The sequence below is a fragment of the Diceros bicornis genome, chromosome 16, assembly GCF_020826845.1.
Source record: "Diceros bicornis minor isolate mBicDic1 chromosome 16, mDicBic1.mat.cur, whole genome shotgun sequence".
Taxonomy (NCBI): domain Eukaryota; kingdom Metazoa; phylum Chordata; class Mammalia; order Perissodactyla; family Rhinocerotidae; genus Diceros; species Diceros bicornis.
The window spans coordinates 7,189,956-7,215,915 of record NC_080755.1 but is presented as its reverse complement, the minus strand read 5'-3'; the positions used below and the strand labels follow the sequence as shown (position 1 = coordinate 7,215,915).

Genomic DNA, 25,960 nt, shown 5'->3' with positions numbered 1-25,960 from the left:
AATATCTCTACTGACTATCATTTCTCCAATCTATATCAGAAGAATATCAGTCACGTTTTTCAACAACTTCTATTTAAAAAAGTCACACAGGAGCATTTTGATAAAAATATCTTCCTTTTAAATTCATTCCACTGGTTCGGTACTCCTCTCCGAACCAGTGGAATTCAAGCTTTTTTCCCCTTCCTAACATTAAAGAACTAAAACCAGAGACCGCACAACATATTTTCACCTACTAAGTTCTTTCCTCATCTGAATATTTTTGTTTTCTCTACTCTTCCTCAAATACTCTTCACGGAATACACACCCAGAGATCTCCACTTTCCCAGCTCTGCTTATTCATAAAACCATTCTAACAACAACTATGGAAACCATAACGATAAAGAACATTAAAAGCACCCTACTTTTTACTCTTTTCTTTCCATGACTATCACTTAATACTTAGGTTTTACTTCATATTTGAACACTTTGCCTGTCCCTAAAATAGAACACATACCCTGAATAGTTAAGCTTGACCTTAGTCAAGCCATGTGCAAACCTTAAAAATTTAGAGCTTGTATGAACTATAAAAGATCTTTAAGTAGTAAAATCTTTCTCTTGCTTATAATCTCCTGGGGAAACATTTCGAATCTTTAAATGCTTCTACGTTCAGCCTAAATTAAAGACTTTTCCCAACAACAAGATTAGTTAATACAAAGACTTGATCTTACACAGTGCGAGACTATCTCATTTTGTTTTTAAGCCACTTGGCACCAATAGAGCATATGTTCTGCCAGTTCTGAGCTAATCTCCAGGAAAGCCTTTGTATAATGACTGAAGAAACTGAAACAGATCAGTGCCCAAGATTTTTAACAGCCTACTTGAGCATATGTTTTTAATAAACAGCCAATTTATTTTAAAATGCCTATTTTACTAGTTCGCCTTCCTTTATAATTTACATAAGCCATTTCAAAGTTAAAAGGAAACCCATGACTGAGAATACAGGTTCATTTCAACGTCAGGATTAGAAATAATTTCGAGGCGTTACAGATCACTAGATCTGCAACCCATCTCACCCGCGTTCGCGATTCAGCCGCGGGTGTCCAGTGGAAATTACAATCTCGATGACTACACTGCTCAAAATGTTTCCTACGATTTCAACTGGCGCAACAATGTTAACTTCCCATCCTAAACTGTTTCTTACTGTTATTATTAAAACAGCTGTCAGCTAGGCTTCCGTAACCTCTTTGTACAACCATTTATTCAACGCTTTGGGATCCTCGAGGATGCGTCACACCATATTACCCCTCAAAACCAGATCTAAGGACCTGACGCGCCCCCAGGGTCTACAAACGTCATTCGAATGGGCCCCGACGGAGCGCTGGGAGAACCGACTGCCCACCGGGACAGGACAGACAAGGCCGGCAGCAGAGACAGAACGCGGCGCGCCCGCCCTCCCTCCCCCCCGAGCCCATACAGGCGGCAGTTCCCCTCCTCCCGCACCCCTCCCGGACCCGGGGCTGCTCCCGCCCCGCCCGCCGGCCCGGCCGCGGCACGCCGGCGGCGCCCTCTCGGCCGCGCACACTCGCACGCACACGCTCCTCCCGGCCCCGCCATGTTCCGGGAGGCGGCGGCGGCCGGCCCGCCGAGGCCCGCGCCCCCCGCCCCGCCCCGCTGGCAGCTCCGGCGGCGCCGCTGCTCCTCGGGACTCCTGGAAGGGCGGCGGCGGCGGCGGGCGGGCGCGCGGACCCGCGCCGGGGCCGCGAGCGCCTGTCACGGCCGGGCCGGCGGCGCCTCGGGCGGGCCCGCGGGCGGGGCGGGGCGGGCAGGGCGCGTCCCCTACCTTGCTCTGGGGAGGGAGGGCGCGAGCGGCGCGGAACCGAGGGGTCTCCTCCCAGGCGCCGGGGACGGGGCTCAAAACCGCGCCCTCCTTCCTCCTCGCCTGTCGCCACGCCCCCTCGCCCTCACGGACTCGGGGCACGGCCGGCGCAGGAGGGTTTACCCCCTGAACGAGTGCCTCGGCGTTGCCGTCGCTGTCGTTGTCTTCGTCGCCGCTGCAACCGCCACGAACGCCGCCGAGGCCGGGCTTGAAAACATCTCCGGTCTCGGCCGTCTCTCACCACAGCCTCCTCGCTCCCAGGCTGCGCCGCCCGGCGATTGGCTGCGGTGCGGGCACGTGACTCGGCGGCACGGGACGGGCGGCGTGACCGCCCCGCCCCCAGCGCCCGGCGCCCGCCGCCCTTTCAGCTCTACCGGAAGCTTCCCGAGCCGCGGGGCGGGGTGTCGGGACGTACCAAGTGGAGGCGGCGGGGGTGGGAGCCGGAAGTGCTCCATACGTGGTTGGCCCTCTGAACCCGGGTGTCAGCGCCTCCCCTTCGCGTCCGCGGCCCGAGAAGGGAGGGAGAAGCAAAGGCTGAGCAAGGAAGCGGCGCAGGCGCCGCTGCTTTTGCCGGGTCAGGGGGCTGTGCAGTCACTTTCTGTGGTGACCATGGCGGTGGACGTGACTGGAAACTTCTGGAAGTGGCGGCGGCGGCGATGAAGAGAGGTGCTACATAGGGTATTCACATGTTGTTTTTGCACGGGCGGGTGGACGAGTTGGTCTGCTCGGGCCCGGGAAAACGATGCTGCGACCTCGGCTCGAGGCTGAGGTGTCTGCTCGCGGCTGCGGAAGGCCGGCTCCGGCGTGTCGGAGAGGTGGGGGCGGGGGGCGCCGCGTCCGCGCTGCAGTGCGCCTGCGCGCCGTCGGGCGGCACCTGCGCTGGAGCCTGGGGACCCGGACGTGCGGGGAGCTCGCGGGGCGGCGGCGCCCGCGGTCACCTGCGCCGGGTGGGGCCCCAGTACCCGTCCCGAAAGCACGCTAACGCGCGCCTGCCGTGGAGACAGCACGGACGCCACAGTGCGCCCTCTCTGATTCACGCCTTCGAATGACCTTTTTAGGGAAATTTAAGTGCATTTTCCCGCATCCGAGATAGCATTTCAGGGAGAACTGCTGAGGTACTGCAGAAGAGTGCGTGAGGAAGACTGGCCATCTCGACCTACCGGCAGTGGTACGCTTTTTTCTGGACGCTTTTTATTTACATCGCGGTTAATCTGCAACAGTTTGTATATGTCCTTGTTTAACCACCAAAGGCATTACATAATCGGAGGGAAACCATTTTATTCTAACTTCTTTTTGGACGCTTTTTATTTACATCGAGGTTAATCGGCGACAATTTGTGCATGCCTTTGACCACCAAAGGGATTGCTTAATTGGAGGGAAACCATCTTCTCCCTCATTGTTAATAGAAGCCTCTAAAATTACAGCACCCATTTGTGACTTAATGAGTGCACTGATTTGTCACTGATCACAGATGTGACATTACAGACTTGGCAGAGAAAGCTAAATCCCAACAAGTTACTATATAAAGCATAAACTTTATTAATCTTTACTTTTTTTCCTTTTCCTAGTTTCTCTATTTCTCTCACCTATAAAACATTAGGTCCAGTATGAATAGTAAGAGAGCACCTTGTGGCTGGAGTTGAAATACTGTTCCATTTAATTTGGATATTTATGGCATGAAATACAAAGAAAACAGAAAATCCACTAAAAATTTAACCACCTTTGACATCTCTTCAAGACATGGAGTTGGTTCCCATTAAACTCACTGTCATAGGGAGTAGGTCAATTGGTATTGATGGCAATAGCTACTTCTATAGCAGTTAAGTGCCTCACTTGAAAATTGAAAGGTAGCTCATCTTGAATTTGCTGAAATAATTTATGGCAACAGCTGTATGCACAACCTTATTACTTAAAATCACTGAATACATGACTCATAAGGCAGTTGTGATCCAGGGCACTGTATTGACCACACTGAATAGGATACTACCTATACAAGAAAAATTCATTGTAGAATTAATCAAGTGGCAAAAATTTTTTGTCATAATAGTTTATAACGTGAAATTTTTATTGTATGTGATTGTTAGTCACCGTATACATGCATCCCTTCCCCCCCTTGCGCCCACCCCCAACCCCTTTCTCCCTGGTAACCACCAACCAGTTCTCTGTCCGTTTATCTTCTACTTTTGAGTGAAATCATGCCCTGTTTGTCTCTTTCTGGCTTATTTCACTTAACATAATACCCTCCAGGTCCATCCATGTTGTTGCAAATGGGATGATTTTGTCTTTTTTATGGCTGAGCAGTATTCATTGTACATATATACCACATCTTTTTTATCCAGTCATCAGTCAAGGGACATCTGGGGTGTTTCCACTTCTTGGCTATAGTGAATAATGCTGCAGTGAACGTAGGGGTGCATAAGCCTCTTTGGATTGTTGATGTCAGGTTCATTGGTTAGATATCCAATAGTGGGATAGCTGGATCATAAGGTATTTGTCTTTAATTTGCAAAAAATTTTTTAATGAAGCTCACATTAAAATTATATGTAGCAAATTATAAATCAGCCACAATGTATTTGAAAGGTCCAAATGAAACTTATGCAGGCAGGAGGAGCTAATTTTCCTTTTCAATGTGAAACTAGAAGTATAAATCAAGAAATTAATTCTTATTATAGATATTATGGATAGAGGTCTCAAAAGAAGACTGAAGAAAACTAATATCCACAAGCTAGTTGATTAGTAAGCTGCTAAGGCTTTTAATTGTATAACCCTGTCTTTTGTTGGCTCAAGTCCTGGAATCCATTTTCAGCAAGTGGGTAAAATGTTTTGTTAATAGTACTAGGAGGTCAAGAACCCAAGCATTAAATATCACTCTTAGCCAAAGTTAAGTTTTATCACATTTATTTAAGGTTGTTACTAGCAGACACTTAAAAATGTGTATATTTGATATCTGAAGTAGAAGCCATTCTGCAAAATTTTTCTTTCCAGCTTATGTAGTTCTTCACACCTTTAGAATCAATTACCATTATGATTTGCTGCATTGTCAAATTAAATCAGATCATTCAAAAAATCCTGCCATATTTCGTGAATGTGATAAGTGAAAAATACAATCTCAGATCATAGCTTATCACATGACTTAGTCTATACAGATGTAATGTCTTTGCAGTGAATACTTTTATAACTATTATCATGTGCTGTAAGATGTTCTGAAGCAGTGGTTCCATCCAGTTACAGCAAGTAATTCTAAGCAATCAGCAGCTTTCCCTAGCAACTTTCGGTAGTTGCTCCAAAAACAAACAGGTATTAAGATTCTTTGCCAATAGGGAGAATGAAAGTTGAATTGTTTTTGGTTTATTTTTGCCATTAAACAGCAATAAGTAAATTTCCTCCCCAAATACTCTCCCTTTTTAAAAACAATATAGGGCCGGCCCCGTGGCTTAGCGGTTAAGTGTGCACGCTCCACTACTGGCGGCCCGGGTTCGGGTCCCGGGCGCGGGTCCCGGGCGCACACCGACGCACTGCTTCGCCGGCCATGCTGGGGCCGAGTCCCACATACAGCAACTAGAAGGATGTGCAGCTATGACATACAACTATCCACTGGGGCTCTGGGGGAAAAATAAATAAGTAAAATTATTAAAAACAATATAGAGTTAGGAACTAAGAAGAGGAAATGAGGGAGCAAGTGGTGGTAAACACACAAATGATAACTACCTCTCCCTACTGGTTTGAGAAATAGGCTGGGATACATCTGTCATCTCCAGCTCCCAAAAACTGGCAAGGAAATTTTAATCAGTGTGTTGATATACATTTTGGAACCATCTTGAATTATAATAATGAAACTTTAGTACCTACCAGGTGTTTTTAAAAGCTGGGAAACTATCAAGAAACTATCATTAAAACCAGTGCTATTGTGGTAAAATTGCTAGGATTTTCAAGAAAAATTGGCAGAAACATTAAGCAAGACTCAACTCAAAATCCTAATGTGTGCTACTGCAGTAAGGGAAGATCTAAGACCTACAGAATATGTTTTGATAATGGTATAACAGTATGCCTATAATTATAACCTAAAATATTCTACGTCTAAAATATTACATAAAAGTTGATGACCAGTGCATATCCTTAATATATGACTTTTTTCACCCAGTATCTGAAACCTCCCCACTCCTAGCTTTACTTCTAGTTAAAAAAAATTTTATGTCAAAAGCATTTTTACAAAAGTCAACAGTAGCATTAAAGGAGTACCACCTGTATTTTTTCATAATTTTAAATAAAAGGCTTAACAGTTGACAAAGAGAAGACAGTCAAAATGTATAGACAATTTTTAAAAAGGGATAAAAATAACCATAAAAGGAGTTCCTATGGGAAGAAGGTCAAAAGGGCTCTAGGGTAGAAGGGAGGCAGTTTCATTGTTACCTTTTTGTGCCACTTGAAAAATTTGTTATTGTTTACCTTCTCAGGTAAAAAACAAAAACTAATTTTTAAAGACATTCTTAAAAATAGTGTTTTTAAGCATAATTACTAGTGAATAGTTATTCTGTCATAAGAACAAGGCCAAACAGTGACTTTGAGAAATTCTGAAACAACTGGATTAGTTTAGATTTATCCCTCCATTAATGCTATTAATTTTTTGTTCAACTTGCAAAACTAATGTACTATAGCTAGTTTCTTGAACTGACTATAATACGCAAAAGGTTTCTTCTAAGTTGTAATGTGCATTCAACTGAAGAGTATGCCACTGATCTTTCCAACTCAGATTGTAGTTCCAATTTCTTCCCCCAATTAATTTTTGTATACTTGCAGTGTCAGAATAGCCAAGTATAACGTCAAAATGTTTCGTACTTTCCTTCTTTAAAAATGATAAACAGTACTTCTAGAGACAACTACCTTCCTTATCCACCTTATACTTACAGTCTGCTTGAGGTGTCACTTAACCAGTTGGAAATACAGTAACAATTGTGTGCTATAAATAAAAATGTTTAAAGGGAGTACTGACATAAATAAGGTTTATAGAAAGAACATGTTAACTTAAGACTTGGCTATGGCTAAAGATGAGAAAGCAAAGTGTATTTGAAATTTGATGGAATTTTTACCTCACAATAACCTAATGTTGATAAAAGTGACTGGCAGTTGAAAATGGGTGATGTTGGAGTAACTGTTAACTAGATTATGGAATCATGTCTTCACTGTCAGCCACAGGTAGCAGGAGACTTTAAAACGGTGCTCTTAAGTTTTGACATGGTACTTATAGTTGCAAGTTGCTGGGTTATCACCAAGATGTACATCGATCAAAATGAACAAATAATATAAAATGTTTATATAGATAGGAGATTCATATTTTATTTCTCCAGTGACATATTTACAGTTGAATATAAATTAAAGGCCTGCTTGCACACCAAAGCCAGGTCCTTTGGGTGGTTCCGTCAAAGAGGTAAGACCTCCAGCTGGCTCACAAGAGAAGCGTCCACTCCTGAGAAGAAAAGCAAGTAACATTAAATTGACTATTAATGATTAACATTTATAAATCTTTACTTAAAAAAATTGTAATTGTTACCTCACAATAGCCCAGTTAAGTAACTTTTTCCCCCAAGAACTAGCATGGATTATGTAATCTCAACATTTCAACTGCTGCAAGATTTTCTCTTCCTAAAGATAAATATGAAAACTGACATATCAAAACTCACCATAAACATGAAAAATATAAAAAATAACACTAATACTAGTTCCCATTTATTGAGCAGTGTACATAATTATTAGCTCATTTATTCTTTACAACAATGCTATGAGACAAGTAATACTGGCCTTATTTTACAGATACAGAAACCAAGGCTTGGGGGATTCAGCATCTGCCCAAGGAACAGAGCTAAGAACTATAGTGAAATAACCCAACCCCCATAGGACATTTTTAAAAATCATGTTTTAATAAACTAAAGCACTACATTTATTCTTTTTATATTTTGAATTTTATTTAGATTGAGATTCACTGTCACAGTGAACAAAAGGGAATATACACTTATACACTATATTTGGAAATAAACAGAAACTAGACTCCTTGAGGAATCTGAAGATTTGGGAGGATGTCCCTTAGAAGCAGTGAAGACAAAATCTATCCATATTTATGTTTTTAAAGGCTATATTAGTAGTATTAATTTTTGAAAAACAGGTTCCAGATCTGGGTGCCTACCACAGCCACAAAGAGAAGAAAACAAGAACAGGTCCTTATGTAGGAATCTATGAAGAGAGGCAGCACAGAGGTAGAAGAACCTGTCTGTCTTTTTGTCACCCCCACATACTTGCCCAGGTAATCGCTCAACCTCTGCCCTGTCTGACCTCTGTTGTTAGAGCTCAGCTCAGCACCTACTCCTATTTCACCTCTCTTATTCCCTGGCTTTGTTAATTTACCTTGTTCCTGCCACAAATTTTAGCTGAAGAATTTGTTCAATTTATATCTTTTTACTCCCTCTGGCTTTGTCCTTCACATTCTGTCATCAGTCTTATAAGTCTGTTTTTAGAGCCCTAGGAAATAATTTTTTGTTGAAGGAACAGGAAAATGACACAACACAATCATTTATAAGATCTTTCAAGCTATTACATTATGTAATGCAGGTGACTAAGTAGTGTATTATAACGAAGAATGCCTGAAACACCAGAAATTAGTTAACATATTTGCATTTAGGTTCACTATGAAAACCAGATCAAAAAGCAGTCACTTTGTACTGTCTGCCAGGGCCTAAAACTAATGTAGGGTAGGTGGCAAATTATTATTTTTTTAAATAATAAAAAACAAATATTTGGCTTTGTAATTTTTTTTATGTTAACTAGTAACACATGCACACCTGCTGCTCTTTGCCAATGAAATAATGAAATTAACTAATTTTGGAGGACCTTTCTTCTCCTTTACTAGGTTCCCTCTTGTGGTTTAAGCTCAGCTACCCTCTTTACCAACACAAAGGACCAATTTAGGAAGATTATAAAAACTGAAGTTTCTGGAACAATCAATGGGAGAATTAATAATGTACACTGCCTGAGCTCTTCACAGGATTATGGAATTTTATATAAGAAAGCGATTTTAAGAATAATCTGGTCCAGTTTCCTACAGTTTGTTCCATGAAATTACAGTCCCATGACATACTTTTGGGGAAAAAAAGGATTCCAGTCGTCCATTATGTCTGCCTACAAACTTTCTCCTTCCCCCACCATTCACAAAATGCACATTAAAATATTATAAAGGCTGTAAAATCCTCCAGTAAAGCCCACAAACTTCTTCATCACAATTCAAAAGGTAAACCTGTTTTTTTCAGTCATTCCAACACTTATTTGTACATTCATCATTTTAACTCATTTGCATTCTAGAAAACTTGGCCTTTCTATATATTTTTTATGGCTTAAAAAAGTACTTTTTAAAGAAAAGCTACTTTATAAAAGTTTAATACTTATCTTTTTTCCTATTGCTGAGCTTATCCACCTCTGCCCCCACTTTTAATATAAAAAACCAAACGTGACTTTATTGTCTCAAGTTATCCATCAGCAATCACCTATATTTTTTGTATATATATTTTGTAGCCTACCTATATATTTTTACATCTTAAATATTAGTACATCTGTACTCCATAGAATTCTGCAAAATTTAAGGTATCTTTATAAAACTAAATATGAAGAATTCAAATTGGACTCAAAATTAGTTTTCACTAATCCATACTAAACTATTAATTAGTAATTTGAAAGCAGGTTTAGAAGTTATTTTCAGTACTTTAAGTTAATTGAAAATAAGAACAATCTCAGCACACAAATATTTTCTTTCTAGCCATCAGTTACCAAAAATAATAAAAAAGCAGTTTCGAACCACATAGAGACATCAATCTTTTATTAATTTTGGCCAGGGTAGACCTGATAGTGGTACTAGAAATCAGTTGCTATCGAACCAGTTTAATTTCTCTCATTACTCAAAGACTCACAATGAGCACCTCTTTCAAATGTGTGAGCAGAGAGCTTTATTATAAAGATACTAATAAAAAGGAAATTAGCCAGCTTTGGTTAATTTAAAGAATAACTATAACTATATTCTGGTTATTACTATCATCGCAGTCTCTCTCATTATCCTATATATCCAAGAAATTAACTTGGGGAATGAGAGAGAAAGTTATTGTTTTCATATGCTGGGAAGACATTCTAGTATTACCATGTCCAAACACAATCTTTACATACACCATTGGTGGATGCTCTACAATTATTGAAAAATAAATAGATTTATCTCTGCTTTTTAAATAAGAGGTGATAAGTAGGAAATAAAAAGAGGTTCAGAAACTAATAATTTAAAGTCTTTGGCTCAAATCTAGGACAGTGTCAAAAAAATCCCAGTGAAGAACTATTTATAATTACTGATAAACAACATCTCTATTATTATTAGATGCTGAAATGCTTAACTGTGGTACTTAGCTCCTTTTTATTAATGTTAAAATACAAGGATGTTATACTATCTCCTATATTAAAAACAACACGAAACTCTCCCTAGTAGTCTCATCAAGACTTATGGCTTTAAATACCATCTGTAATAACTGATGAATCCTCAATTCATATTTCCAGCCCTAATATACTCCCTAAATTCCAGGCTCATATCTACCTTTCAGCAACTACCATGGATGTTTAGTAGGCATCTCAAACTTAACATGTCCAAAACAAAGTGACATTTTTTCCCCAAACTTGCTCTACCCTAATCCTCTCCATTTTAGTTAAAGGAACCACTGAGGTGCTCAGACCAAAAAGCTAGAAATCACTCACAATTCTTCTACCCCACAACATCCGCTAAATTTTAAACTATTCTCCACACAGCAACTAGGACAATAATTTTAACAAGATCACTCTTATCATTCCCTACTGAAAAAACATTCCAACAACAGCATTTTATTATATTTAGGATACAACCCAAATTACTTCTCTGAGCCCCTATCTACCTCTCTGACCCATTCCACCACTTTCCTCCTTGATCACCTCACTGCAACCATACTGTCATCTTATTTTTCCTCTAGGACCTTACTACATCTTCTTTCCCCTCCCTGGAACATCGTTCCTCCAGTTCTTTACATGGTTCCTTTAGGCTTATCATTCAGGTCATGGCTCAAATGTCACCACCTCAGAGAGGCCTCTCCTGACTAAATTTACCCCCCATCATTCTCTATCCCCTAATGCTGCTTTAGTTTTTCTTCAATGCATTTATTACTCAGATATTACATTAGTAGTCCATCTCCATCACTAGCATAGAAGATATATGACAACTTGACCTTGTTCATAATTGTATGCACAACCTAAGATAGTGCCTGGCACACAGCGTGCACCCACAAATGTTTGTGAAATAAATAAATGGTGAGGGAATGCAATAAAGTAGACAAAACAACTATCTATTTGTGTGGCAGGAGATTAATGTTGGATCAATGTTGTGATCGATGAATCAGAGAGTTCACAAGAAGGGAAGTAGGAGGTTCTAAACAGCAAAAGTTTGACTACAGAATTATAAACACCTAATCAGAAAGACATCTAAGGAAACCAAGTGGATTTCACAAGGAAATCTGCACTTGAGATATTAAATCAAAGCACCCAAAAGTTGAAAGTTATGGGTTTAAGTACAAAATAAAAGAGTAGCATAAACTTATTTAAAAACATCTGAGTCCTAAAAAAGCAGGCTGAAGTTTGTGGAAAATATTATGGACTTTTTGGGGGCAGGGGAGCAGAGGAGGCTACATTTGAAGCAAGAATAAGGAAAAAGGGCCAGTGGCTAAGAAAGATACTGTGATGTTAAATAACAAAAGGTTTCACTTCAGTAGCCTCCATAAAGGAGAATCATTCTTCACAATGGAAATGTATTACCCCTAAAAATATAAGTGTAGCTCAAGAAAGTGAGGAACTACGAAGAGAATGCCAAACCTCTTTAAGCAAATTCAATTCAAGTGTTAAAAGAAGCACATTTTTTAGAAAGGAAACACATAGGGGCCAGCTTGCCTTTACTAAACTTGTTATCCTGAGTTGACTTCTTTTTCTTATTAGGTAGCGTTACTGGCCTGCCAGAACAATGAGTACTTCTCGAATGGAGACTATAGCACCACGCATACCCTGACTTAGTAATTCAACTTCAGAGAATTGTTACTTATAACAAAGAGTAGAAAAATATATTTTACAACAGGAGACTAAAGAGCATGCCATAGTTTTTTTAATATGTTAGAATACTATATGGCCATTAAAACCTACAAATATGTTGAGAGAAGGAAAATTTTACATGACATAAGCAGAAAAAAATATATACAACTGTATAAAACCATGCAAACATCTGCCAGTATTAAGAGAGAATTTTGAGTAACATGAACACTTAGATACTGAACAGGAGTTTGTTTAGCAGCAAAAGTTCACGTTCGTAGTTGAAAGAAAGGCAATTAGTATAACACAACTGCAGGATAGGAGCAACCTGGATAAACAGTGTTTAAGTTGAAACAGATCTAGGCATTCTAACTGACTATAAGTAAAATTAATGGTGTATCTGAATGCTCTGCACTGCCCTGTATATATCTCAAATACTATGATTAGTTTACGTATCACATTAAGAAAGTCATTAGCCAACTGGAAAACCTACAGAGGAGGGAGACCAAAACTGTCATATAAGGAAAAACAATGACAACTGTGGATATTAAATCTGAAAGAAAGATATGGGGAAGACAAGATAGCTATTCAAGTAACTGAAAAGCTATCATTTGGAAAAGGTATAAAAATTATCTTGTGTTGGTTCAAAGGGCAGAATTGGACCTTCAGGTGGGTCCAATTTTCAGGTGGAAATTAGAGGGAGACAGACTTTCCGTCAGTCTTCTGGCAGTATGAACTTTTAAACAATGGAATGGATTTCTATTTGTAGTAAATTTCCCTTTTCTATAAATATTCAAGTAGATTCCAAATGATTATCTGATAGGGTTTTAGAGGGAAAAAAAATTCTTGCTTTAGATGACAAGTTCGTTTAGATACTATCCAAGGCTGCTGACAACTCCTGTGAACTTAGGGTATAAAATTTTATTTTTATTTTACTTTTTTTATTTTATTATTTTTTGTGTGTGTGAGGAAGATCAGCCCTGAGCTAACAGCCAATGCCAATCCTCTTCTTTTTGCCAAGGAAGATTGGCCCTAAGTGAACATCTGTACCCATCTTCCTCTACTTTATATGGGACGCCACCACAGCATGGCTTGACAAGGAGTGCGTTGGTGCGCACCGGGATCCGAACCTGCGAACCCCAGGCCACCGAAGCGGAGCACAAGCACTTAACCACTGCGCCACCAGGCTGACCCCATAAAATTTTAAAAATTAAGTTTATGCGAAAGACTAATTTAGGTTAAGCCATTAAAATTTATTATCTAGAAATAAAAGCATACCTTGGGCCAGGTTTTGGAATTTTGCCAGCCTTGAGCTCATCAATAATTTCTTCAATATCCTTAGGTGTCAGATCCTCCTAGAAAAAATTAAAATAGTCTTATCATATTAAGATTACTTCCTACTATTGACATCTGTATAAATTCCTAGTATCAGTTACTTTTATTGTTTATCTGTCTCTCTCAGCGCACAAATTAGTTACCAAGGTAGCAGCAATTGAAAAACTCCTATTTATAGTATATACTGCTAAATGCAAGATGCAATAAGAACTGCAGAGGAAGAGGCAATACATAGTAGTGCTTTGATGTGAAACAGTTCTGCATGTAAGTCTTCACTCTAACACTTACTAGCTAGTAATCTTAGGCAAGTTACTCAGCTTCCCTAAGTTTGTTTCTTCACATGTAAACCTACTTGAGAGTGTTTTCGAGGATTAAATGAGAAAATACATAAAACAGAACAGTGCCATGGCACATACTCAACAAATGCTATGTCCTTGAAGAAAGAGTGAAGTGCAAATAGTAAGTAGCACCAGCAGTCATAGTAGCTTAAAAGTAGATGCCTAATATCTATCCCTAACCTAAAGATCTAATACCCTAGTGATATCTTCTTTCTTTCTCAGGTGAAATTCACCGTGTTTGAAAATTCACTTAATTTTGAAGGGAAAGGTAAAAAAATTTATTTTCGATACATTTATTTTAATGATCCTGACCCTCCAATCCTCATTTCAACCAGAGCAGCTCTATATTTTGTACACTGTGCACCTGTATAAAATTTTTACCTCAAGAAAGGGTTCTGTTATTTAAAATAACAAATGCAATTAAAACACATAGACATACGTGCTCATACGCCTAGCTGCACCTTAGGATTAATCAAAAGACAGTTAAAACAGAATAGGCAAGATTAAACTAAGAGAAAATGCCTAAACCACATTATATCCCCCTTTCCCCTCCAAAACTGTTAAGTGCCTAAGAAAATGTTTTATAGGACCCTGTACTCTGCTAGAGAAATCACAATTCAATACTCTATCTCCAGTGCCTAGCCACGTAGAAGGTCTTTAATATTTGCTGAATGATTAAACATTTATAAAAATAAAAAGCTTTCAAACTGCTTAGGGTTCAAGAGATGCTCAGAACCTCATAGCAAGAAGGAATCTTTAAACTCATCTAATGATTTTATTCCCCCTCCAACTCTTTATTATGAAAATTTGAAAAATGTACATGAATACCCATAGTTTTACCACCTGGATTCAACAGTTTTTAATTTGCCATATTTGCATTATGTACACATAAGCCTTTGTTTCGGCTGTACCAGGTGAAAGCAAGTTGCAGACATCCTGACACCTTGCCCCTAAGACTTCAGCAGATATCTCCTAAAAGATCATTTTCTCAAGTAACACAATGCCTTTACCACACCTAATTAACTAACAATAATTCCTTAATAAAATCAGATGTCAAGTCCATATTCAAATCTGTCCAATCCTCCTCAAAATGTGTTTGATAGCTCTTTTTTTCCTAAGCAGGATCTAATCAAAGTTTATGTGACTATTTCATTTTATCCACCAGTCACCTGAGATCCATAAAAGTTAACTGCCCTTCCAAAGACCATACCACTACTAACTGAAAGAATCCATCTTTTGGATAAATCTGTAGGTTACTATATTTAGACTTAAAATGCTTCATACAAAGCGTTGACTGTCTAATTCCTGCTTAAATCAAGATCCTCATTATTATAAGTAAACTGGAGAAATGTGGGAAAACGAAAAGCTGTGGCCATACTTTTAAAGGACTTGTTTTTTAAAGTATGGGAAATAGAGAAGGTAAGAAATTTGAATCATTCATCATTAAAATGAAGAAAATCACTATACGGAATGAAAACACCCCAGAAATGTAAAAGGCTAAAGAAATCAAATTTCATCTTCATTAAAAAAAAAATTGTAGATTTCCATTTCCGGCATTATGGCAGACGAGCTATCCTGATTGAACTTCCTGTTTTAACAATTAAAAATGCTGGAAAAAACAAACAAACAAAAACTTTTAAATTTCATCAATACGCTGGCAAGAAAGAAATACCCAGAGGCCAAAAACCCAGTGAAAACCCAGGGAGACAAGTGGAACACCAAGCAAACTTGGCTTCAGAGTTTCACAGCCTAGAGGAACAAGGGACCAAGCTCCAGGCCACAAGAGACCATCCAAACCATACAAAGTTAGGGCCCTCAAAAAGCTATAACCTCAATATAAGAGTAAATTAAAAATGATCCTTCAGAAAAAAAAAAACCCTGCTAGTCTGGAACCTTACACATTGGGGGAAGCGACGAGGATGTAAGGAGAGGGGCTTTCTTTTGGGCCAGTAGTATTTCCAGGAGCAACAGAGAAACAAAGCAAATCTCTTCCTGAAGAATCCACCTTCAATGGAAGCCGCAAAGAATTTCCATAAACAAATTTCTAAGAAGTATGAGCTAACAAGATATTATGGATGAAAACCATGACACAATTAGGGTAGCAACCATTTGAAAAAGGATAACTAGAAAACTCCATACACTTGCATATTAAGAACACTTCTAAAAAACATAGGTCAAAGAAGAAACCAAAATGTAAATTTAAAAATACTTAGAACTAAACGATAAAAATATTACTTATCAAAACTTGTGAGATTTGGCTAAAGCAGTACTTAGAAAGATATATGATACCATCTCTGTAAAATTTTTAAAACAAGCAATATAGTATTACATATTAGTATAGCTGGATACATATATTAAAAGTTTAAAAACAAGCTGGAAGAATACACACTAAATTTATGATAGTGGGGCTGGCCCCGTGGCTTAGCGGTTAAGTGTGCGCGCTCCGCTACTGGCGGCCTGGGTTCGGATCCTGGGTGCGCACCAACACACCGCTTCTCCGGCCATGCTGAGGCCGCGTCCCACATACAGCAACTAGAAGGATGTGCAACTATGACATACAACTATCTACTGGGGCTTTGGGGGTGAAAAAAAAAGGCGGAGGATTGGCAATAGATGTTAGCTCAGAGCCAGTCTTCCTCAGCAAAAAGAGGAGGATTAGCATGCATGTTAACTCAGGGCTGATAGTGGTTATCTCTGGGAATGAAAGGAAAGGAGTAAGATTTTGAGTGGGAGTTATTCCTGCATCTGTAGCTTATTTCTATAAATAATAATAATAATGATAAAAATAATACCTGAAGTAAGTGTGGCAAAATGTTACTATCTGTTAAGTCTTGGTAGTTATGTTCTGTATTATATGTAAATTATTAAATTTTTCATAATATATAAGTTTTAAATGTCATTATCTCCTGGAGTTAAATGCAAAAATGTTTCAAGATAATTTTTTAAAAACCTTCTGGTGGACAATAATGTGAAAGCTAAAATTGACATATTCATGTAAAGTTTTTCTATTCTTTGATTTTTAATAAACTTTGGATACCAGAAAAAAAAACCTCATGAATATTTATACCAATAGTTTCTTCTAAATGACTAATTCAGAAACCAAAATGACAGGAAACCAAATATTTAAAATATTTAAAGTATGACATAATATAATTTTAATTTATATTAAGTGAAATACTCACATAGTAGTTGTCATTTATCTGAACCATTGGTGCGTTTACACAGGCCCCTAAACATTCCACCTCTATAAGAGTGAAAAGTTTGTCAGGTGTAGTCTCCCCAACCTTTATTCCTAGAAATATAAATGATCACTGTTAAGGACCAGGTTATACTTTAATAGCAATATGGTATAAGAAAAAACAAAAACACAACCAACAACATATTACAGAGGTATAAAGTATTTGAGAGCATTAAATTTCTTAAAACAACTCTGATAATTATACTAGAACTTTCAAGGATTTCTTAAGTGTACTCATTTAAAAACAATCAAATTGCAGGTGACTCATCTCCAGTGTTTGTTGTTATAGATAGCAGTGCATCAGACTGTATTATTTTCATTTCGATTGTGATAATTAACTAAAGTCAGTCAGAATATCAGATTGGCAAAGACTCAGGAAACTGCTAATGTCAAAGATCATTAAGAATGTGAGGAAAACCGGTACTCTCATATCTTTAAGGAAGGCATTTTGGTAAAATATAGTAAAATCTGACCCAGCAATTCCACTTCTTGTAAACGACCTCAGTATACAATAGGACAAGTATGCAAAGATGTGTATATATGAAAATAATTGCAGAATAACTCATAAAAGAAAAATGAGGCAGACATACATACTAAGCTATAGCCAAAATAAATTACAAAAAGCAGACATATTACATTTATGTATTTAATAATAAAAATAATTAACACAATATAAAATCTAAAACTAATATACCCAACTATTATCAATTTGTACTTGGGAGGTGAGGGGTGGGACTCTGAGCAGACTTCAGCTTCCTGTTTTATATCCTTCAATACCGCCCAACTATTTTTACAACATGCAAGTACTTGATATTCAGTAACAACGAAATTAAAAGACACCTCCTTTTACTTCATTTGATATGTATAGTTCTAAATGCAGTGATGGCAATTTTGTAGGGAAAAATGCCCTTTTAATTTTGTAAATGCTACTATAATAACATCTTATTTCAAATTTCCCTTCCTGAAGCATTCTTACTATTTTCATATCTTATTTGTTCCAAGGGTCATCTGGAAAATACATGGACAATATAGTCACTTTTCTATGTACCACATGCTATCACACAATGAATGAAACTTAATTTTCTAAACAATGAAAACTTTAAAACTCCTAGAAGCTTTTCAAACATACTTAATGATTAGGGGAAGAAAAGGTGAAAATTCAGCTTTGAAGCTGAGAACTAAGGAAGAATACAAAATAAAAAGAAATAAAGGTGGGCAAACACAGACAAAAATTTACTGGTGAAGTACAGATCCAATAAAATGGCAAAAGTTGGAAAATTTAGGTAGAAATAGGTTAAATCTAGAAAGACAATTCTATTTTTCATACAAGTTATAAATATAACGTGTCCCATACCAAGCTTTTTCTGAATGGCCTCCAGTATGCTGTCAGAGTTTCGAAGCATGCAAGGTGTAGTAGTGCAGACCTGAATGTGGTACTTTCCAACTGGCTTTCGATTATACATTGTATAAAAAGTTGCTACTTCATATACTCTCATTGGAGGTACTTGTAAAAGTTCTGCAACCTAAAATATTAGAGTTTTTTAATTAATTACAATGTTTATTAAGCTTTTGGTATGTTGTAAAAAGCATAATTTCAATACTGCTTCAATTTGATAAAAACAGAAAAGTTCTTCAAAAGCACAAAATATACCTGTATTTGATATTTGTGAGGTTTAAGTCTTTCAGTTTTCGCAGACACCTTATTCTTGAACTACACAGAGCCCACAGGCACTTCCTAGGACTCCTCCTCCTACCCCACTCATCTTTGCAAAAGGATCTTTTCTCTAAATCTTTGTCTTTCACTATTAAGAATCTCCACTTAATCATTTCAATTCTTGTATTTTGTGATTTAAAATGGCAAAAATTTGGTGGCCAAATTCCAATAAATTAAACAATTATATTTTTTCAAGCTTTCACAAACTTTTCAAAAAAGCCTGATGTTACTGGTGATGTGCAAATGGTATGGCGACAGAAAAATGGTTGAGAATCAAAGCTCATTTATTAGCCCATATTGGTTTACATATCTACATACTTATATATACACACACCACACATACATACACAGCTCTCCAGAACAATCCAAAACACTACTTCTATTTCCTATCGAGACACTCTTTCCAAAAGCTGGATCTTACAGACTAGTACTTCCCAATCCTTCATTATCAGGGTATTTATGGAAAATACTTGTTTTGACATACGGTGGTTCAGGACCAAGGGAATCACTATCTGAGCACAACTCTTGGTCAGGGCAAGTCTGTTAAGGAAAACAGGTTTTTTAGCTGTTCACTAGGGCTGGTCCACATGCAGTCTATCCTGACTATAATCCTGGCTACAACTTTCTAGGTAATCTAATATCATTAATCTATCAGGTCTTAAGATTTCATATCTGGCATTCTTAAAAATTATGCATATATCCATGTTTTGACATGAAAGAAGAGCTTGTTAAATGGCATTTCAGATGACAAATATGTTGAACTTTCTCATAGCAGGGATTCTAAAGGAAATGTATTCTCAACAGTCATCTAATCATGGCTCACATGTGAAATAAAGTAGCTATGCTAAATTTAACTCAGTGATACAAAACCACTCTGATACTAAACAGGCATGTACCTCTGAATCTGGGAAGCTGTCTTAAAATACACATGCTGGAGCCCTACCAGTGGAATAATTGAATGAATGTGGAATAAAGCCCTGATGTATAATTTGAAAAAGCTCCCCTGGGACGCTACTGTGCACCGCCCTACACCTTAGTGACAGTTAAGGACTAATGCGTGAGTTCTGGATTTTGTTTTTGTTGTAAAGTTGGGCTTTCCTTTGGGGGCTGGGGTGGCAGTGTGAGTGGGGGGATAGTAACATTAAACGTCTCAAATGTAAAGTGGAAAGAATCTTGATTCTATTCTTTATATGCTATTTCCTGCTTCTAACACACACACATCCAATTCTAAATAGAGCAGAACAATATTTTTGAAATGTTCTCAGTTTCTTATTTATTTTATTTTGCTCTGCTAAGCTTGCCACTCAGAAAGACTTCCAACAAGCTTGCTATTATTAAAAACATGAATTTTTGCAAAAAAAAAGGATCTATGATTAGAAACATACCTAAATCATTATTATTGGCTATTACAATATTAAAAACAATGTAAGTAATTTAGAAAACCTCCAAAGAAATACGTGATTTATTGAAAAAAATCACCACCTGACTATGTTTACTTAGTACCAACCAAACTTGCTTTATAACATTTTTTATAGTGAAAAAAATACTAAGGGTCCAAAACAGGGTTAGGATACTGTACAAAGCAAATAAGACATCAATGAACTAAATCTAAAATTTGCATTTGGGATTCCATTAAATTTTTTTTTATTCTCCAAGCAAGATGATAATGGTCTAGCCTAATAGTTAGACCAAATAAAATTTAGAAAGTGAAAAGAATGAAGTATAGAAGAATCTCTACAATAGTCAAGTAGAAAATGCACTGAATTGGAAATGGTTCAGTCCTAGCTCTATCACTTAGAAATCATAACATAATAATTGGAAGAGATCTTCCTAGTTCAGAATCTTCACTGCAGATGGGAAGTAAGTCCAGAGAAAAATCAGATCTCTTAGTTCGAAGTCAAATGTATTTTCCATTATATCACATTGGCTTATTAGTTGTGTGATTCCTGTAAGAATCAAATAATAGGTGGTTTTGCATGGCACTTGGTAAACTATACACTGTAACATAATACCACACAAAGGTAGTTATATTCATAGGATATAAATAAACTTGAAATTTGGATTACTCCTGAAAACACTATTAGAAAAAAATTAATCTTAAAATATGTAATAGGGGCCAGCCCAGTGGCATATGAGTTAAGTTCATGTGCTCCACTTCAGCGGCCCAGGGTTCACAGGTTTGGATCCCAGGCACGGACCTATGCACCGCTCATCAAGCCATGCAGTGGCAGCATCCCATACATAAAATAGAGGAAGATGGGCACAGATGTTAGCTCAGGGCTAATCTTCCTGTGCAAAACGAGGAGGATTGGCAACGGAAGTTAGCTCAGGGCCAATCTTCACAAAAAATATTTATTTCCTCACAAAAAATAAAAAATAAAAAAAATGTATGAAAAAACTAACTTCATTTAAATGGGTGACCCATAGCATTTCTATAGGTTGTTGATTCCAACGTACCATAATCAAGTGTTATACATACCATATATTATATAGATTTTTGTTAAAGCCTGTAACCAAAGATGCAAAATACTAAAAAGATTCACATTAGCTGTGAGTAGATCCTTTTCTCTGTAATTCTAGTATTTAAACAGTACATTAATTTTCAGAATATTTGACAGCAAATTATATACATTTGGGATCTTTTATCTTTATTATGGCCATTTCTCAAAAAGGAAGAGAAAAAAGAAAATCTTTCACTATAAAGCCTTTACTATTTCCAATAAGGATAAAAAGCTCTACCCTTTCAGTTCTCTGCATTATTAAGGGAATCAACAAAAACACAAATGTAATTTGAGGAAACATATAAATGATTAAAGGGCTTCAAACTCCTAGATTCTGACATCAGTGACTGTTGGAGGAATTTCTACATAAGGAAGTTAACACAGACTACCTCTCCTCTTTTCCAACTAAGGCAAAAATGAATTCAGTACCTTGTTCATAGCAGAGATGGGCAGCCATCCATTCTGTCTTTGGGCTAAATCCAGGATTGGAAGCACAGCTGCTGCTTTATGCCCTTCTGGGTAGTTGTTTACAATTGCCTCTATCCTCTGTATCAAAGAAAAAGCACCTCTTTTTATACATCTGGAAGATACTAAATATTTTGTAAATTAATTATAATGTTAATTTAGTCATACCTTATAGTTTTCTGGTGTGAAATCAAATGGAGTATCTGGATTATTCTCAGGAGTATCTCTATGCTATTTAAACGAAAAAAAAATGTTTCCCAAAATTATCAAAATTCCGTCACAAGTGTGAATAACTTTGTACATTACTATGCTGCTAATGCTCGTTTAATCTCTTCACTTTAATTCCAACATGATGTATATCAGTCTACTCTTTCATCAAAAAGAATGGCTTAAACTAATTCTTAAATACACATTTGACGAGTGTGATTACCAAAGTAACAATAGCAGAATTCAAAATTCTGGAAAAGTTTTAGAAATCACCCTATAAAGCTTAAGAAAAGTAGCTTTAGGACCAAAAAACAAAAAAAAATTTATCCAACTTGATTAGAGAATAGGATCTTCTAATATAATTACCAAAATATTACCAATTATAAGAAACCTTATAAAATTGAGACACAAAATTTTGAGTGTGAACATACGTGTATTTTTCCAAAAGAGAATGTATCAGATTGTCAAAGAAACCCATTACTTTAGGGAAGGTTCAATCAAAAGCACCATCTCTTCCCCACGTAAGAGAAACTAGCCAACAGCTAGTTTTCCACAACAGAAACTAGCCAACAGCAAGAAGCTTTATTTCTTCTCCATAAAAGAGCAGGCCCTCTTGAAAAACCGACAAGAAATGGCATGTCAACAGGAAATCAAATGAGTCACACTGAGATTAACATTTACATCAATTAATGTTTTGTATGTATGGTGAACACAGAATTGAATCCCTTAATATGTTAACTCCGAGTTCTGCGTTTTCAAAGACATAAAAGAGGAAAGAAGACAGAAACTTTGGACAAAAATCTCAAATATGTGGCAAATTTGATGTTTTTGGACAAAGATGATAAAATATAAAGCAGAAATCTACTTATCAATAGTATGGCTAACTCAATATTTATTAAGATTCAGCCTGGAAATAACGAAGTTTACAAAACTATACCACTAACTCTAAATCATCATACAAAGTCCACTAAATTGCCTTTATACAACAGTAGATTAATCCCTGAAACCTGCACCTTGTCACAGAAAGGAGATGCATTATCTTATCCTTTCTGAATTATGCAACTATGCTGGGGAGTTTATTGACCTCTACCTGTAGTTAAACCCTGGAAACCAAAAATATAAAGGCCAACTGCCAATGTATTCACTATATTACTAAAATCTATGAGTTTCAAACTAGTACCATTTTGGGATTCCCCAAGCTGCAGCCTCAGAATCTTCAGCGAGCCAACATGACTGACTTTTAAGTACCCAAAGCGTGACTAGAAATCACGTTAGGGCTCACAGTAACTTCACCAAAGAATCATCTAAATTCTTGTTCCCAGAGTTGCCCTGGTGCCAACTGAAACTTGAAAGGTTCAGCTGGCACCACACATCTTTTGAAACGTAGTAAATTCAATTAGCTATATTTAAATATAGCTATTTATTGCCAGCATATACCAAAGACACTGGTGTTTAAGATATTTTGGATTATTACAATAGATTTACCCAAATTTCCAAGTCTTTTCATTCTGAAGACATCTAAGTCATTACTTACCACAAATAAGGCTCCTCCAGCTCCATTTTGCACAGCTGTCTTATGCAAATTCCTTATATGTCTTCCCTAAAATTTTAAGAAAGTTTAGGAAATCACAAGCCTTAAGAAATTTTTCATAAATAAATACTTTAAGATTCATAATTAAAAACAGAAGAATCAACATATGGAAGTAAAAGATCTTAAGAGATACGGGTCAGGAGAGGTATAAGGAAATGGAGATTGAAAGGTAGGTTATTAACTTGCCTAAGGTCACACATTAAGAGTCAACGGAGGACCTGCCCCATGGCTTAGCGGTTAAGTGCTCGTGCTCCGCTACTGGCGGCCCGGGTTCGGATCCCGGGCGCGCACCAATGCACCGCTTCTCCAGCCATGCTGAGGCCGCGTCCCACATACAGCAACTAGAAGGATGTGCAACTATGACATACAACTATCTACTGGGGCTTTGGGGGAAAAAAAAAAGGAGGAGGATTGGCAATAGATGTTAGCTCAGAGCTGCTCTTCCTCAGCAAGAAGAGGAGGATTAGCATGGATGTTAGCTCAGGGCTGATCTTCCTCACAAATAAATAAATAAGTAAAACTGTTTAATAAAAAAAAAAGAGTCAAGGGAAGGGGGCCAGCCCTGTGGCCTAGTGGTTAAGTTCCTCGCCTTTCACTTCAGCGGCCTGGGTTTGGTTCCTGAGGGGCGGACCTATACCACTGGTTGGCAGCCATGCTATAGTGGCGACCCACATACAAAATAGAGGAAGGCTGGCACAGATGTTAGCTCAGAGCGAATCTTCCTCAAGCAAAAAGAGGAAGATTAGCGATGGATGTTAGATCAGGGAGAATCTTCCTCAGAAAAAAAAAAAGTCAATGGAAGAACCAGGATTACAACCCAGATCTGCTGAGTCGTGTATCCTTTCTACTACACTCTGTAGGCATGCATTTGGAGAGCTAATGTACCATTAACTTACTGCCTTTCACTTTCGTCTGAATCAAGCAGGATGCCAGCTTTCATTTCATGTGGACCTTCATAAACATGTTTTCATTCTGTGCAAATGAGTCATATACTTACTCCGTACAAATGAGTCAACTGTATCCCCCTTTTCAATTCTTTACTAAAGTATTTTAGAAACTCCAGCCATAAAAGTACTTTCAGAAAGCTGCTTATGATGCTATGCAGACTGACCACACTCAATTGTTTTAGAAGGAATCCATTTGATTACTTTAACTTCATTACTCTTTGCCCTGTTGCTCCTCCTCCCAACTCTTACCTCTCTGCCCCCTACCCCCTGAAAAGCAATTCAACTATTGTCCAGAAATCCTCCAATTTCTGAGTTCTACTAACCACAGATGGCAGAACACTAGATTAAACCAAGCATGGAACTGCCAGGGCTGGACAACTCAAAGAAGGCAAACGTAATGGAGAAGGAAATAAAAGCAGTGATATAATGCTGTCATATATTTAACTCTTCCCTAGGTTCAAGTAAGATTTCAGTTGAAGAAATAAGTTTACATAGAATACTTGCTTTAATTAACAAGAAAAGACCCAGGTACAGAATGTGAGGACATATGTACAAAATATGGGAATGATAAACATCAGTTTCAGGATAATGGGGGGATGGGAGAATTTGATCAGCTAGTGGGTAAAAAAGGGAGCTTCAACTATGTTAGTTTTGTTTTCTTTCTTAGGCATGAAGTGGATACACAGTATTTATTACATTCTTTCTGCTTTTTTGTGTCTGAAATATATGATAAACTTTTTTTAAAAAGAATGCAACACATATCAAGAGAGTTTGTGTTCTTATACTTTTATTCACTTTCTCCCAAATTGCTCCAGGGTCAGTCTGTGAATTAAATACAAGGTTATGCCTATATCCCTGACTTACCTGTCCAGAATCTGGACTGAGATAAACATAAAACTAAGGCCACAATTCAAAAAAAAAAACCTATAGGAACAATATCAGCATAAAGCTTTGAAAAATTAACTGAAACTAAAATTTAGAAGATAGTCTCCGCCATCACTTTAGCTGAGAAGATACTTTTTTAAAAGAAAATCAAAGAATAATTTTTATTGAGTAACATTAGTGAGTTACTTAACAAATTCTGAAAGAAAACAAAGGATTTCATAACAAAGCAAGGAAGGATTAATTTAAAAGTAGGGAAAGTATCCAATTCTCTCTTTTCTTAACTTCTAAACTGTTAACATTTTCTGTTTACTTTAACTGGCTTTTCACCACTCCCTCAGGGTGGGTTGTCCTAAGGGCTCAGTTCTGTCCTGTGTTCTTTTCTCGACAGATCTTTTGCCTCTAAGAGCTTATCCATTCTCATCTATTAACTCTACGATGATGACTCTTGAATCTTATAGAGTCGTCCCTCAGTACCTTCGAGGAGACTGTTTCCAGGACTCCCTTCGATACCAAAATCCGTGGATGCTCAAGTCTCTAAGTCAGCCCTCAGTATTTGCTGGGCTTAGCATCCTCGGATTCAACTAACTGCAGATTGTGTTTACCATCCACAGTTGGGTGAAACTGCCAACCCGAACCCACGGATATGGAGGACATACTGTACACATCTGATGACAAAGAGTGAGTCTGAAGAGATCATAAACGCATATGCAGTCGTGTGCGGCTTAACCACACATCCTGAGAAATGCATCCGTTAGGTGATTTCAT

At 37.7% G+C, this 25,960-nt stretch overlaps 2 protein-coding genes across 4 annotated transcripts in view; both read right to left on the bottom strand.

Annotated features, from left to right (window-relative positions):
• Positions 1 to 2,068, bottom strand: part of ANKRD12 (ankyrin repeat domain 12) — a 124,679-nt gene extending 122,611 nt beyond the window's left edge. For 2 of the 3 annotated variants that reach the window (XM_058556702.1, XM_058556705.1), the window contains exon 1: positions 1,820 to 2,068. The gene's annotated coding sequence lies outside the window, so the exon portion shown is untranslated. The remainder of the gene's footprint in view (positions 1 to 1,819) is intronic. The other variant, XM_058556703.1, reaches the window with a different exon arrangement.
• A 5,093-nt stretch (positions 2,069 to 7,161) lies between these two features.
• NDUFV2 (NADH:ubiquinone oxidoreductase core subunit V2) overlaps positions 7,162 to 25,960 on the bottom strand; it is a 30,604-nt gene continuing 11,805 nt past the window's right edge. Inside the window, exons 2-8 of the mRNA XM_058556701.1 lie at positions 23,307 to 23,372; positions 21,734 to 21,796; positions 21,530 to 21,646; positions 18,240 to 18,408; positions 16,830 to 16,939; positions 13,253 to 13,329; positions 7,162 to 7,319 (exon numbers count right to left, since the gene is read on the bottom strand). Coding sequence (XP_058412684.1) covers positions 7,226 to 7,319; positions 13,253 to 13,329; positions 16,830 to 16,939; positions 18,240 to 18,408; positions 21,530 to 21,646; positions 21,734 to 21,796; positions 23,307 to 23,372 — 696 coding nt within the window. The 3' untranslated portion in view covers positions 7,162 to 7,225. The remainder of the gene's footprint in view (positions 7,320 to 13,252; positions 13,330 to 16,829; positions 16,940 to 18,239; positions 18,409 to 21,529; positions 21,647 to 21,733; positions 21,797 to 23,306; positions 23,373 to 25,960) is intronic.